Genomic DNA, 15,588 nt, shown 5'->3' on the forward strand with positions numbered 1-15,588 from the left:
TATTTCAGCCACCAGATTTAAAAAAATCCAAAACCTTTCTTTTTCTCTCAAAAACCCGACCCTTGGGTTCTCTTAGCGCTGCCGTTGCGCTCACCTCACCGCCACCACCTCCGACGGCCAATGAAGCGCCGGATCGGCGTTTGAAACTCCATGACGGTGAGTTTTCTCTTTTTTTTTATATTTTCGTTAAATAAAAATAAAAAGTAAAAACAGTGATAAAAATAAAAAGGAAATGTTGAAATCAGAAACAAAACTTGGAAATCACCTTTGATTTTTTTTTTTTTGCTTTTATTTCTGTGAATGTGTTATATGAAAGAAAAGAAAAAGAACCCTCTTTTACAGTGATAAAAAAAAACTCCCCCCTCTGTACTTTACAATCTGTTTCGGCTTTATAACCGAAAAATGAAAAGAAAAATATCGTTTTTTTCTTGTGTTGTCTGTTTCTGCTTTTATTGTTTGTAGGTTGGAGACGTCTTTGCAGTAGTGGTGACAGAGAGCGGTGGAGCAGAGGTAGGTGGGTGAGGTTAGGGGCACGGCGCTAGAGGCAGAGACTAGGGTTTCATGTTTTGGGCTTAGTGGGCTGCTAGGGTTTTGATAATTGGGCTGATTGGGTTTGGGTTGTAATTGGGTTAGTTTAGGTGGGTATTGGTGCGGGCCCGGGTAAATTTAGGCTTCTACTGCTGCCCCTCTTTGCTCGTTGTCGTGTAACGAGAACAGAGCAAAGACTAAGAAAGACCAAATTTGACCGGTCTCACCGAGTCTTAACTTCTTTTGATGTTTTTCTTCTTCAGGTAGTCATTCCAGTCCACTGCGTCTTATTGCTTCGATCTACTCCACTGCACTTCAAAGAGATATGACCTGTAGTTTCAATCCACTCTGCTGCAACTTTAGGGGGACGAGATTCATGGTTTTAGTCTGCTCCACTGTAACGTCAGGGAGATAAGACTTGTAGCTTCAACTGCAACTTTAAGGGAATAAGGTCTGATGCGATCTGCTCTACTGCAACTTCAGAGAGATAAGATCAATCATTTTAACCCGCTCCACTGCAACTTCAGGGAGATAAAATCTACTACTTTAATCCGCTCCTCTGTAACTTCAGGGAGATAGGATTATCGGCTTCAATCTGCTTCACTGCAACCTCAGGAAGATAAGATTTGCACCTTCAATTTGCCCCACTGCATCTTCAGGGGGATAAGACTTTGGTTCTTCGATCCACTCCACTGTAATATCAGGGAGATAGGATTTGTAACTCGTAACTTTTGGAAAGTAAGATTCGTCATTGTGGCTTTAATCTTTTTAACTGCAATATCGGAGAAACAAGATTCACCAATTTGGCTTTAATCTGTTCCACTGCATCGCTTGGGGCGTAAGATTCGCTATTGTAGGTTTAATCAAGATTTACCGATGTGGCTTTAATCTTTTTAACTGCAATGTAGGGGAAGCAAGATTCACCGATGTGGTTTTAATCTGTTCCACTGCATCGCTTGGGGCGTAAGATTCGCTATTGTGGCTTCAATCTTTTGAGTTGCGATGTTGGGGAAGCGAGATTCACCGTCATAGCTTCAATTGGTCCGCTGCATCGCCTGGGAAGTAAGATCCGCTATTGTAGCTTCAATCTTTTTAATTGCAATGTCAGGGAAGTAAGATCCGCTGTTGTAGCTTCAATCTGCTCCACTGCAACGCTAGGAAAGTAAGATCCGCTGTTGTAGCTTCAATCTTTTTAATTGCAATGTCAGGGAAGTAAGATCCGCTGTTGTAGCTTCAATCTATTCCACTGCAACGCTAGGAAAGTAAGATCCGCTGTTGTAGCTACAATCTTTTTAATTGCAATGTCAGGGAAGTAAGATCCACTGTTGTAGCTTCAATCTGTTCCACTGCAACGCTAGGAAAGTAAGATCCACTGTTGTAGCTTCAATCTTTTTAACTGCCGGGGAAGCAAGATCCGCTGTTGTAGCTTCAATCTGTTCCACTGCAATCTGGAAGTAAGATTCGCCGTTGTGGCTTCAATCTTTTGAATTACAATGTTGGGGAAGCGAGATTCGCTGTCGTAGCTTCAATCTGTTCCGCTGCATCGCCTGGGAAGTAAGATTCGCCGTTGTGGCTTCAATCTTTTGAATTGCTGCAAACTATGGTTTCTTCGATCTGCTTCGCTGTCAGTACAGGAAGGCAAGATCTGCTATCTTCATTAATCTGTTCTCTGGGGAACCTGACCTGTATAATCCATTTGATGGACCTATTTATGCCTAGTGTTTAGGATGTCATGATCAAAATGAATCAAAATTTCCTAACTAGATGTGTATGAATGATGTTTGCATGAATGCAGAATGTCATGAGAATGATCCATTTTTAATGTTTGAGTTATCATTACCCATTGTTTTATCACTAACGTGTTACGACGCCTTCTTGCTTGGTTGGCATATCCAAAGAAACACTTAATCAGATTGGCCCCACTGTAAACCTCCAAGTTCAATCCACTGGATGCAAAATTTAAACCATGTAAACCTCTAAGTTCAATCCACTGGATGCAAAATTTGAACCATCTTTCTCCCGCTGTAACCCAAGGATAGAAAGACTTGGCATTTTCTCGATCCTCTGTTATCATAATTCAATGATACAGAATGTGAAACTCTTTGGTCTCCTACACCATTCCCAGGGTGTCATACCAAATGTTTATGCACAATTGCAAAATTGTTCTCTGAGAAAACCTTTTCTCATCACTCGATGATCATTGTTTGTTTTTTCATTGAAGCCTTCACATCTTGTGATTTTGTTCAATCAATATTTGGACAACAAAATCTGAAAGGATAGTCTTTATTTAGACTCTTCCTTCTTAGATATCTCACCCTTTAAACTTGGTGTGTTCTAAACAATAGTCCTGTTTCAGGTTTCTATATTATTTAGAAACTTCTAGAGTAATATGCAAAACTTCCTTTGTGAAAGTTTTATTAGTCCATTATTCCAATGCAACACACTTGCAAAAAGGGTTATAAGAATAAAGTTGGTTCTGAGCATAGCTCGAAAGGAATAAATTATCAACATAAAAACATAATAATGCAATTGATTGGGAATGTGTATCTTGGAAAAGAATGAAGTATTCCAAGAACAACAAATTTAATATAAATAATATGAAGGTTGGGTGCCCCAGATATCGCAGCTTGAATTTCTCTGTACAAACTTTCTGGATATATGTGTTTAGGAGATCAACAAGACTTTGTCGATGCCGCCTACCCTTTCCTATTGATTCAGGTATAGCAAGATCACCATATGCACCGATCTGATCAAAATTTAAGCTGCTCATGATCGCCTTATGCCCCAATTTGATCCAAAATTTGAGTCGCTCTGATCACCTAATGTCCCATTATGATCAAAAATTTGAGCCGCCCTTTTCGGGTTTTCAACTCAAATCCCCTTTGGTCTCAATGTGCCCTTTGCGGGTTTTCACCCTGGCCTCTCCTTTTTCTTTTTTTCTTTTTTCTTTTCTTCTTTTTTTTTTGTTTTTTGATCTAAACTCATTGGATTAGGCATGTCCTCATTATCCTTTCCGATCAAGATTGACGCTTTTCCAGATAAGGCATTCCACATAAAGTTCTTTCCATCTTGGCATGAAGTTCTTTTTGTGTGGGAAGGATCTTCTTCGATACCAGGTCCTCTCATGAAATTCTCTAGGGCGAACTTCTTCTTCTCCCTTTTTTTTTTGAGCTCGCATCATTTGCTTTTGGCACATTTGACCATGATGGATAACTTTGAACATTCCTCCTCGATCGGGATTGGGTCCAAAAACTCAAAAACAATCTCGTCTTCAATAGACAAAATCGCGATAGGCTCAAGAGAACGACATTGCCCCAGCAAAGTTTTTTTTTGCCTCAAAATGCCCTTTGCGGATTTTCACCTTGGTCATTTCTTCTTCTTTAAACGAAGTGTTTCTTAACTGGATCCGAGTTTATAGGATTAGCAATCTCACTCAGGATCAGTGCTCTTCTGAAAAAGGTCTTCTTTACAACACAGGGACATCCCCGGCTTGGCATTCATTTCCCTTTAGAATCCTTTTGTTAAGGAAGAATCTTTTTCAACATCCAGCCCTCTCATGAAATTCTCTGAGACGAGCTTATTTATTACGGGCTCATATCATTTATTTTTGGTACATCCAACCCTGATGAATAGCTTTTAATCCCTTTTCCTAGGGCCAACTGATCACATCACGATTGGATCCCTCTAACAAGCAATGAGGGGATTTCAATAGGTAAAACTACCTCAATCCTGTAAACCAAAAAGAGAGGTGTTGCTGCCCCAATACAGATGTTCGACAAGTAATGAGGGCAAATGGTAATTTCTCATGCCAGTCCTTGTTCACCTCTAGGTAATTCGGTGACAAAATGTGCTGTCTGGTTCTGAATTGATTTCAGACCTCAGTTATCGTGCTATCATTTAAGTTCAATGCATTTTCCAATACCATCCTCTCTGAAATTCTATATCGGTATAGATAACCTTGATTCATGAAGTAGCCTCTCAAAAATGAAGCAACGCCCACTAGAAGTCTTCGATAATGGTACTGTCCATACCCCATTTTGCTCAAAATTTGAGTCGCCCTTTTTCGAGTTTTCAACTCAGATCCACCTTTGGTCAAAACACCCTTTGCGGGTTTTCGCCTTGACCTCTCCTTTTTCTTTTTCTTTTTCTTTTTCTTCTCTTTTTTTCTTTTTCTTTTTTCTATTTTGACTTTGATTTTTTTGATTTTTTGATTTTTTGGATTTTTTTTATTTTTTTGATTTTTTTCTAGTCTGAACTTATAAGATTAGGCAAGTCCTGGTCATGCTTTTCGACCAGATTCAATGTTATTCTAAAGTCTTCCACATAAGATCTCCCACTTTAATCTTGTATGTGAGAAACCTTCTTTGGTACCATATTTCTTTCATAGAGCCCTTTTGGTACGCAACTGCGACAGAAAAATTTGGATCTTCCTCTTTAATCAGGATAAAATCCAACAACATCTTTAAGGGATGGAAACTCGACTTCAAATGGGCAAAGCTATGCTGACTCAACGAGAGAGGCATTGCCCCGACAAAGAATTGCATCGTTCGCACTGTAAATTTCTGATACCGTACTGTTGTGCAGGTTTTATTATAAGAATCGAGGCATACCCCGGTATGATCATACAAAGACATCTTTGAACTCTAGAGGTAACTCAACAAGATCTTGCTTCGTTTCTGTGGTCAGGTCAATTCTAGTCTTCACCAAGCTCACAATTTCTAATGATTCCTTAAGAGGTAGGATCTGTTTATCCTCTTGTTCTACCATCCTCAACAAGTTTGGTGATAAGCTACAATCTATGTCATCTTCAAAGTCGTGAGATCCCTCTAAACACATGTCTCACTCAAAAGGAGATTCTAAGTCTGTAGTAGTATCATTCATGTCGTTGATATCCAGGGACCTATTGTAGGTACAAAAGATATACAAAGAATATATGAAGTTATGTATAATATGATTATGAATGCAAGATTGATTTGGAAGAAAATCTAAAAGAATAAAATTTGGAAGAAAATCGAAAAGAATCAAAGAATCAAAGATACCTATTCCTAAAGAATATTGGCTAAAAAAAAGATCGAAAAGACGCATAATGATTAACCTATTTCGCAAAAGAGTTCTTGTTGCCTCTATGCTGAAAGCAACAAGTGTGTTTTAAATATTACTCTAGGTAGGCTACAAAGATTTCTTCTACAGTCCGATTATTTAAAACACTCCCAAGTTTATAAGGGCGAATATCTAATGAGGTCCATTTTCAGTTGTCTTCATGTATGACATTGATATGAACATTTTTTGACCCCTTCACAGAACTCTATCTTGCTGGACCTTAGCTTACCGCTCTTGTATTTGCAGTTGTAGTTGGTCTTGCCTCCCCCTTTGGAATCGTTCAAGTTTTTTTAATCTTTGGTCTATGTTTTTCTTCGGGTACCACAAGAATGTTGATTTTCCAGATTAGCTGAAGTAATTTTACTCAATTAGGGTCTTTTAATGGTTGTTAATGCATATGATGTTATGTAATGCAAATGCATGAATGCAAAAAGAGACGTCGATTCTTGGTTCAATTCTTATTAGAATAACTTTACTAGAAAACAAATCTCTTTACATAAAGTAGATATATATACGACCTTGCCCTTATATTCCAAGACAACGATCCTTTTCTTCATTCGCGCGTTAAGATAAATCTCATGAACTCTTCAAATGGGATGTCTCTTTTATCTCCTTTTTGCTTGATCCGGGCCACGACTCATTGCTCGCTTATCCTCATGATGCTCGTTGACTCCTCTTTAAGAAAGTTCAGCGGTTCTTGAATAATCTTCGTCATCTTGAATCATCGGGCATCAGAGCAATAGTTGTGTTGTCCTCTATCATCTTTCTCTTGTTGTGTTTTCTCGGAACATATTCGGGCAACCATATTATTATCCCATTTATCAAAAGACCCATTTTCTTATGACAAGCTCTCTATTTAACAACCGAACGTGAATCAACACCTCTTTTTATGATGAAAATGCAATACAATCATAACAAAAAGAAAACAGGTTACTACAAAACAAAAGCAAGCAAGAATAAATAGAACACCTATTTGGGTGAATACTAGGGGTTCCAAGTGGTTCTACCTAGGGTGGGCTCCTAAGGTTCACTACATGTGGTTTGGTTCTAAAGCAAAAGTACCCGAACCAGCAGATTCCTCGATCCTCACCCATTATAGGCTCATACGGACTGAGTTCGGTTCAGGGGAATACATTTCCCTATGGCTGCACGGAGATGAAAATCTCACGAAGACATAGGTACGGATGTATCCCGAAAGCGATCCACTATCCTGCACAAAGGTGAAAACCTCACGAAGGACTAGCTTCTTACTCCCACTTAAAAGGGTGTGACCAACGGTCATGCAATGCAATGCGGAAAGATATAAAAATTTAAAATACAAAACATGATGAAAATTATAACTCAAAACAAATGAAATGCAATGAGAGGATCGTATATTTAAATCAAATTTTCAAATTTCGACAAAAAGACAAAAAGTAATCAACTCGTGGCTTGACTCTCTTATTTAAAATCCCTAGTGGAGTCGCCAAGCTGTTGACACCATTTTTTTGATGGAAAACGGGGTCGACTTGGGTTATGAAAAATGAAACGGGAGTCGCCACCAATCTCTTTTTTTTATGAGGTGTGATTGGATCACCTCGAAAAAGGTTGTTTTTAATAAATGATTTGATTTTATTAAAACAACGGTTTGATCCACGAAATCTAGAAAAGCGGGTTCGAGTCGGTTACATACGAGGAAGGATTAGCACCCTCGTCGCCCAAAATTGGTACCTTAGTTGATTACTTAATGTCTTAATGTTGAAAAGCTGAAAACTTTTAAAGAAATTTAAAAATACGATCCTTGTATTAAAAAGTTGAAAATTTTGGGAAAAGGGGGCACATTCCACGTTAATCGAGAAAGAAAGCATCATATCCAGTAAGTTAGGACGCAATGTCTCGAATTTCTGATACGAGAATGAATGCCAAAATTTTATTTATTTAAAAAATATTTTATTATCTCGGGTTTAGGAAAGGGATCATGCCCAGTAAGTTAGGACACAATCTTTTCTTAACTCCCGATATCGTTTAAAACTTGAGTTTAAAAAAAATCGTGTAATAAAGTTTAAAAGAATATTCATTGTTTAAATCAAATGAAGAAATCGCAACCCAATACGTTAGGGCACAATTTCTCAAAATATTAAACATTGAATATTACATTTATTTCGAAAAATCCTCGTTTCGAGAAAACAACGCGTCACATCCAATGCGTTAGGACACAACGTATTGAATTCCCGATAACAAGCTTTTTATCATTTTTAAAAGAGTAATCTCGATTATTTAAGTTCAACGAAGAAAGTCGGAACCCAATACGTTAGGGTTCGATTCTCTCGAAGATCCTAAATACCGAATATTACTTATATTTTTAAAATTTCTTTCTTAAAATCTAAATAAAATGGGTGTAATGGAATAACAATGACAATGATGTAAGTAAAAATAATACAAGCAAAAACAAAAGATAAATAAATAAGAAGTCACATGTATATAAATAAAATCAATCACATATGTACAATAACGAGCAATAAACAAATAAAAATTCTAAAGCATAATAATAATAACGGACATGTAAATAAATAAAAAATAAATGAAGAAATTAAATAAAAGATATAGACATATGAATTATAAAATATAAAAATATAAGTATTTATACATATATATATAGGTTATAAAATACAAAATATATATAGAATATAAGTATGTACATTATAAAAAGTTTGTATGTACGAGCAAGTATGCATTTTAAAAAATATGTATATATACATATTTTGAAATTATAAATAGAAAAGATACATGTATGTACGTATATGATATAAGAAAATAATAAAAGGCATATAGATGTATATAGACATAAATATATAAATTATAAAATATAAAAGAATGCGTTTGTATGTATATAAAAATAAGCTAAAAAATGTGCGTGCATATGCATATATGTATATGGAATAAAAATAAAGCTAAAATAATATAAAACTAATTAATATATATATATTAACACAATAGTAACGAATAAATAAAAGGAAAGTGAAACTACTATTAATAATAATAATAATAATAATAATAATAATAATAATAATAATAATAATAATAATAAAATTGCTAAAACATGGACTAAATCGAAATAAAAACGAAAATAACGGGCAAATTCGAAATAAAAAACAGAAAAAGGATTAAATTGAACCTAAGGGTGAAGTTTCGGGGCGAATTAATAATAAAAAATAAAAGGAATGACTACCCTGAACGCGCGAATAACATGGAGGGACCGAAAGGGAAATTTTCCCTTCTCCTCCAAAACGACGTCGTTCGAATAGGGACCGAACTGAAATCTCAGAAAATTATGGGATAAAATTTAAAAATGTAAAACTTGATTAAAAAATATTAACAAAGCGGAAGGACTAGGGTAGTAATTATACCCTAGTCACAAAACACGCGGATCCTCTTGGTAATGGGTCGGGTCACGCGCGGGTCAGGGCCAAAACGGCGTCGTTTTGGCACCTGACCCCTAAGGGCAAAACGGCGTCGTTTTCTTTAGGGTATTTAAACCCAAATTTTCCCAAAATCCCTATTTCAGCCACCAGATTTAAAAAAAAATCCAAAACCTTTCTTTTTCTCTCAAAAACCCGACCCTTGGGTTCTCTTAGCGCCGCCGTTGCGCTCACCTCACCGCCACCACCTCCGACAGCCGATGAAGCGCCGGATCGGCGTTTGAAACTCCGTGACGGTGAGTTTTCTCTTCTTTTTTTTTATATTTTCGTTAAATAAAAATAAAAAGTAAAAACAGTGATAAAAATAAAAAGGAAAGGTTGAAATCAGAAACAAAACTTGGAAATCACCTTTGATTTTTTTTTTTGCTTTTATTTCTGTGAATGTGTTATATGAAAGAAAAGAAAAAGAACCCCTTTTACAGTGATAAAAAAAAAACTCCCCCCTCTTTACTTTACAATCTGTTTCGGCTTTATAACCCAAAAATGAAAAGAAAAATATCTTTTTTTTCTTGTATTGTCATTTCGCTTTTATTGTTTGCGGGTTGGAGACGTCTTTGCAGTAGTGGTGACAGAGAGCGGTGGAGCGGAGGTAGGTGGTCGAGGTTAGGGGCGCAGCGCTAGAGGCAGAGACTAGGGTTTCATGTTTTGGGCTTAGTGGGCTGCTAGGGTTTTGATAATTGGGCTGATTGGGTTTGGGTTGTAATTGGGTTAGTTTAGGTGGGTATTGGTGCGGGCCCGGGTAAATTTGGGCTTCTACATGCCCAACAACTAAAGAAGTTTGGTTAAACATTATCCCTCTAAACTGGCAAACCCAATTCTTTTCTAGTAATATTTTTTAATGGGTGGAGGAAAATTTAAGGCATAACGAGTGGCTGACATAGGCTAAAGCTTCCTAGCCAACCCCTTTTTGGACTAGTTGCATGGCGTATATGGAAGAATAGGAACCTATTTGTTTTTCAAGGTATAACATGGAGCTTAGCAGAGACCATCAAGATCTCTGTTTGTTGGGCAAGACAATATACCAACTCTCATGCGAAGGACCCATCTCAAGATTTAAACGAAGAATTCGAGCAGGACTTAAGAACAACCGTCGAGTAAAAGATGTAGATTTAGACTTTATATTTCTTTTAATTTAGCTTGTTTTTTCCACCAAAAAAAATATAACTTTAATTAATTGATTGACAAATTTTATTATTATATTTAATTTTTAACTAATAAATATTAAAACTTATATTTTATAATTTTAACTAAACATTAAAATTTTATCTAATGAATATTAAAAAAACCACACCTATTTTTAGATATCACACGTAAATTAAATTAAAATTTAAGAAGTACATGTTTAAAACTATATTTTCTAATTTAAATAAATTAACTCAATTGTTTTCTAAATCGAATTAGAATAAATAATAAATGTTAATATTATTTTAATGTTTAGATAATCTTATTCAAAAGTATACATTTATAATCAAACAAAAGATTAAGTATTATTATAAAATGTTTTATAATCGATAAATAAATAACATTAGTATATGTTAGAGCTTTTTTTAATTTTTCTATCAAATTCATTAATTTTAAATTAATATTGTACTTTTATATGATTTTTTAAATGAATTTTTATTTCTATTTAAAATTTTAAAATAGTATATTATACGAGTAATTGATTCAAGTTTATTTTAAATATTAAAATTTTATTTATAATTTATATTGATAATAATACAAACTATAAAGACTTTAAAATTAAACATTTATGTTATTTATTTATATTTTACAATCATAGTATTTTTGAATTATTACAAATTTTGTAAATATTTTTAAAAAATAAATATAATATATTTTAATTGATGAATTGTTGTACAATGGCGGTCCTTATGAGTTAATTCTTTTACACTTCTTACTTGGTATAGCTTGTTACATGGGTCATGAGTGGGAACTTAGTTTCCTTCTAGGTATGCGCCCTTGGATCATTGTTGCATATTCAACTCCTGTTGCAGTTGCTACCGTTGTTTTATTGATCTATCCAATTGGTCAAGGAAGTTTTTCTTATTGTATGCCCCTAGGAATCTCTGGCACTTTTAACTTCATGATCTTATTCCAGACTGAGCACAACATTCTTATGCATCTGTTTTACATATTAAGCATAGTTAGTGTATTCGGCGGCTCCCTATTCAATGCTATGCATGGTTCCTTGGTAACCTCTAGTTTGATCAGGGAAACCACAGAAAATGAATCTACTAATGAAGGTTACAGATTCGGTCGAGAAGAATATCAACTTATAATATCATAGCTGCTCATGGTTATACAATCAAATTCATTCATTGCAAACAAGTTGAAGGTAAATGGTTAGTTTTATTAGAGTTGAAGATATGTTAACCAATTTAATTAATGATTTTTAATCTTAATTAATATAGATGTAGATACATTAAGATAACAAAATAAAAGTCAATTACGCCTAATTCGAAGCATAGGGCATAATGGCTGTACCCAAATTGTAGTTAGTGAAGCATTAATAAGTTAATAGAAAATGGATTAAAAATGAGTTGAAAGAAAAAGTCCAAAATAGATGGCAATAGTAGTTATAAAAGACAGAAGAAATTTCCAAACCAATACTGGGAGGTGTTTGTTATTTTATTCCATCCATAAGACTAATTTGTGAAAACAAAAATCATCTATCAAAATTGCTAGGTAGTATTCCATAGCTTAGGGTAAATGATTTTTTTGTTTTAAGATGATAAAAGCAAGAGCTTTGTTCCTCTATTTTGTTATTATGATATAAACATAAAAATATGTACCAAAAATGTAAATGTAAATGTAAATATAAAATTTATATTTAAATTTAAATAAAAATAATATATAGAAATTATTAAAATTAAACAAAATATAATATTTTCAATTAACATTCTACAAATATGGATATATACAAAATTTAAATTCATATTTCAAGTCGGTTAGATATGAACAAACATGTATGTTGTTGATAACTTGAAACCATTTATAAGTTCGGTAGAAGGACACAATTTGTTCAAAATTAATAACATATAATTTTGTTTCAATTTCAATGTGTAATGTAAGGCTAAGGGTTTTTATTTACATAATACGAAAAAATTAATTACGAAAATGGGATACATTATAAATTATTTATGAGAATAGTATATTTTCTACAATAAATTTGAGTGTCGTGTATAAGTGGCACCAATTATAAAAATAATATTTTAATAAAATAAATAATAATAATAATAAATTTAAAAATTTAAAATATTATTTTAAATTTTACTTATTATTTTATTTATTATTAAAATATTGTTTTTTATAGTTGGTGTCACACATCTTGGCAGACACCCAATTTTACGGTAGTAAACATATATTTCTCATAAATAATGTATAATAAGTTACATTTTCATAATTAAAATTTTTTTGTATTATGGTAAAAAAACCCTAAGGCTTTTATTTTTATTTTTTTGAAAGTAGGCTAGTCTATCTTGATGATGCAATGAGAGGGATGACGTACTCTTGCACCAGCGGCTTGTTTATAAATACTGCTAACAATCATGCCCAAATAAGTAAGAAATTTGATGGTTGAGACTTGGAGATCCCAAGGAATTACCAAACCATGGAATTCTTAGGCTATACAAACTTTGCCTTTGTTGTTTTCCTCGTCTCTTTTCACTCTCTGTCGGCTTGCTCTCAATCCGTGTCTGAGGGTATATATATATATTCTCTCTTGCTTCCTTTCCTTTATGTTTACCTTTTAAATAAGTTATTGTTCAAGTTTCAAAAATAAATGAAAATGAGAAGTAAATTTGGATTGTTTGTGACAGATCATGAATTTAACTATGACGAAGAAACAAGGAGGGGTCCATCGCGTTGGGGCACACTCAAACCCGAATGGAGAACCTGCAGCGACGGACGAAAGCAATCTCCTATTGATATTGGAACAGTCCAAGTCAATTCTGAGTTGGGAGAGTTGCAAAGGAACTATACATCAGCTCAAGCTATTTTGAGGAATAGGACTGAAGATGTTGCGGTAAATTATCGACTATACACACACATTTTCCTTATTATTTTGATTTTATTTCAAATAAAAATACATATTTGGTGTATCGTCGTCATCAGGTGGTATGGTCAGGGGATGCTGGAAACATCACCATCAATGGAACAACTTATAGAGTGGTTAACTGTCACTGGCATTCACCTTCAGAGCACACTATCAATGGAATTAGGTATCAAATTTAACTATGTTCTAAGCTCTAAAACTTTCTACTCTAAATTCTAAACCAATGTTTACATATATTTGTTTACAGGTTTCCGTTGGAGATTCACGTAGTTCATCTTGGTCCCCAAAATAAGACTGCTGTCGTCGGGATTCTTTACCGTTATGGCATGCCCGATTGCTTCATTCATAGCGTATGCCAACATTTTAAATTGTGTTTTGGAAAAAAAAGTTTGAATCGAGTTTTCGATTGTTTGTTCATCTCAAACAAGATCAACTCTACAAAGTCAAAACTTTATAGATACATAATTATTTTCTTATATGTTTTTTTACCAATTTGTGGTTTAGTACAACTTATTTAGTCTCAATCTCGGATTGGGACGAACAGGATAGAGATTTTATGAAAATGAAAAGAAAGAAAAAGACATTCTCAATTTTACATAATATGGTGAATGATATTTTTACTAGTTTCTTTATTTGTCCAATGAGAGCCTTCATAATTGAATATATAAAGTTTTTAGTGTATGATTTTTGTTATTTCCAAAGTAGTTAATTTGCTTTTGTTGGTGTGGGTAACAGATTTCCTCCTCCATATTAAGCCTTGGAATGGGAGACCAGAATTTAGGGCCTATTAATCCAGAAAGTATAGGATTTCCTGGCTCAAGTTATTATCGATACAATGGCTCACTTACAACTCCTCCCTGCTCCGAGAACGTGATTTGGACAGTCTTCCGACAGGTCTTTTCCTTAAAACTTTTGCCGGATATGTATATAACTTTAAATGAAGAGTAGCTGAAACGTATATTTTAAAATTTGCATGACGATCAATATCTGATTAGTGTTATTACTAATTTGTTTGCATTGTAATCTTCTTAATTATAAAGCCCATGACGGTCACTCGGCCTCAAATTGAAGCGTTACAGGCTGTACTTCCTCCTGTAAGTGTTTTCAAACTCAATGCAACTCACCTTCAATTCACAATTTTCATTTTATATATGAATTTTATGTGTTTAGGAACAAGATCAATAATTAAATCAACATGAGTTTGAGTAAGAATTAAGCTAATATAGATAGCAAGAAGGATGGTCTCCCCAACATTTTAATCTAATCAGGGACGTGGGTCAAGTTTTGATAATCAAGGAGTCCAATATATAATTTTACTGAAAATTGAATGAGGTTTATTGATTTCTTCTCTTCTTCCCCCCCCCTCCCCCCCCCCCCCGACTATTTTACAGCAAAACAGGAACAATTCAAGGCCAACTCAACCACTCAATAACAGAACTGTCTTATTCCGTCCAAGGAGGAGTATTTTCACTTGAAAACATATGAACCATGTCTAACCCTTAACTCTGTACGACGTAAGGGTGTACCTTTTATACTTAATAAAAGAAATTAATGAACCATATGTCTCACTTCTATATATAATATAAAGCTGTTACCTAAATTTTACCCACTCACTATGTGGGTGATAAGTGAGTTTTTCCATGCTTACTTATATTTTTATTGTCATATATAGGTTTTGATTTTTGATTTAGTTCTGCTTAAACCCAATAACATATGCTTGGATCTATGCATTATTATACATTGTATAATATAACAAAACTTTCACAATACATATCTGAGTTTTATTAGGAAAATGGAGATTTTATCTTTCTTTTTTTTTTAAGTTTAAAAAATGAGTTATAATACCTACTGTGTGCAAATTAAAAAAAAATGGTGCGTCCAAATAAAATAATAATAATTTAATGCCTCCAAATGCTTAAGAATTGAGGATGGCAGAATTCTAATGGATGCTGATGTTGACACTTTTTTTTTATGAAAAACGGGGTCGACTTGGATTTTGAAAATGAAAACGGGAAGAAACGGGAGTCGCCACCAATCTTTTTTAATGAGGTGTGATTGGATCACCTCGAAAAGTGATTGTTTTTAATAAACGGTTTTGATTTTATTAAAACAACGATTTTGGCCCACGAAATCTAGAAAAACGGGTTCGGGAGTCGGTTACGTACGAAGAAGGATTAGCTCCCTCGTAACGCCCAAAAATTGGTACCTTGTTGATTAGTCAATGTCTTAATGTCGAAAATTGAAAATTTTAAAGAAATTTAAAATACGATCCTTTGTTTTAAAATGACTTGTACAAAATAGGTTGCTTATAAAAAAACTCCTACGATAAAATTTAAAAAAAAAGATATTCAATTGTTCAAGTCAGATGAGGAAATCGCAACCCAATACGTTAGGGCACAATTTCTCAACATTCCGAATATTGAATATTGCCTCGGTTATTTTTAAGAA

At 34.1% G+C, this 15,588-nt stretch overlaps 1 protein-coding gene across 1 annotated transcript; it reads left to right on the forward strand.

The window, feature by feature from the left end:
- The first annotated feature begins 12,650 nt into the window (after nucleotides 1-12,650).
- On the forward strand, nucleotides 12,651-14,768 carry LOC105799479 (alpha carbonic anhydrase 7). Its single transcript, XM_012630072.2, has 7 exons — nucleotides 12,651-12,787; nucleotides 12,905-13,110; nucleotides 13,200-13,306; nucleotides 13,388-13,490; nucleotides 13,876-14,034; nucleotides 14,181-14,234; nucleotides 14,532-14,768. The coding sequence occupies exons 1-7, from the start codon at nucleotides 12,697-12,699 to the stop codon at nucleotides 14,613-14,615; spliced, it is 804 nt and encodes a 267-aa protein (XP_012485526.1). The 5' UTR covers nucleotides 12,651-12,696; the 3' UTR covers nucleotides 14,616-14,768.
- The last annotated feature ends 820 nt before the right edge of the window (nucleotides 14,769-15,588 follow it).

The sequence above is a fragment of the Gossypium raimondii genome, chromosome 9 (genome assembly GCF_025698545.1).
Source record: "Gossypium raimondii isolate GPD5lz chromosome 9, ASM2569854v1, whole genome shotgun sequence".
Classification (NCBI taxonomy): Eukaryota; Viridiplantae; Streptophyta; class Magnoliopsida; order Malvales; family Malvaceae; genus Gossypium; species Gossypium raimondii.

Bases quoted from the DNA above. Each gene is read 5' to 3' on its own strand.
- LOC105799479 (XM_012630072.2), top strand. From the start codon at position 12,697: ATGGAATTCTTAGGCTATACAAACTTTGCCTTTGTTGTTTTCCTCGTC. The intron at 13,307-13,387 runs GTATCAAATTTA...ATTTGTTTACAG, and splicing joins CACACTATCAATGGAATTAG to GTTTCCGTTGGAGATTCACG. The intron at 14,235-14,531 runs GTAAGTGTTTTC...ACTATTTTACAG, and splicing joins TACAGGCTGTACTTCCTCCT to CAAAACAGGAACAATTCAAG.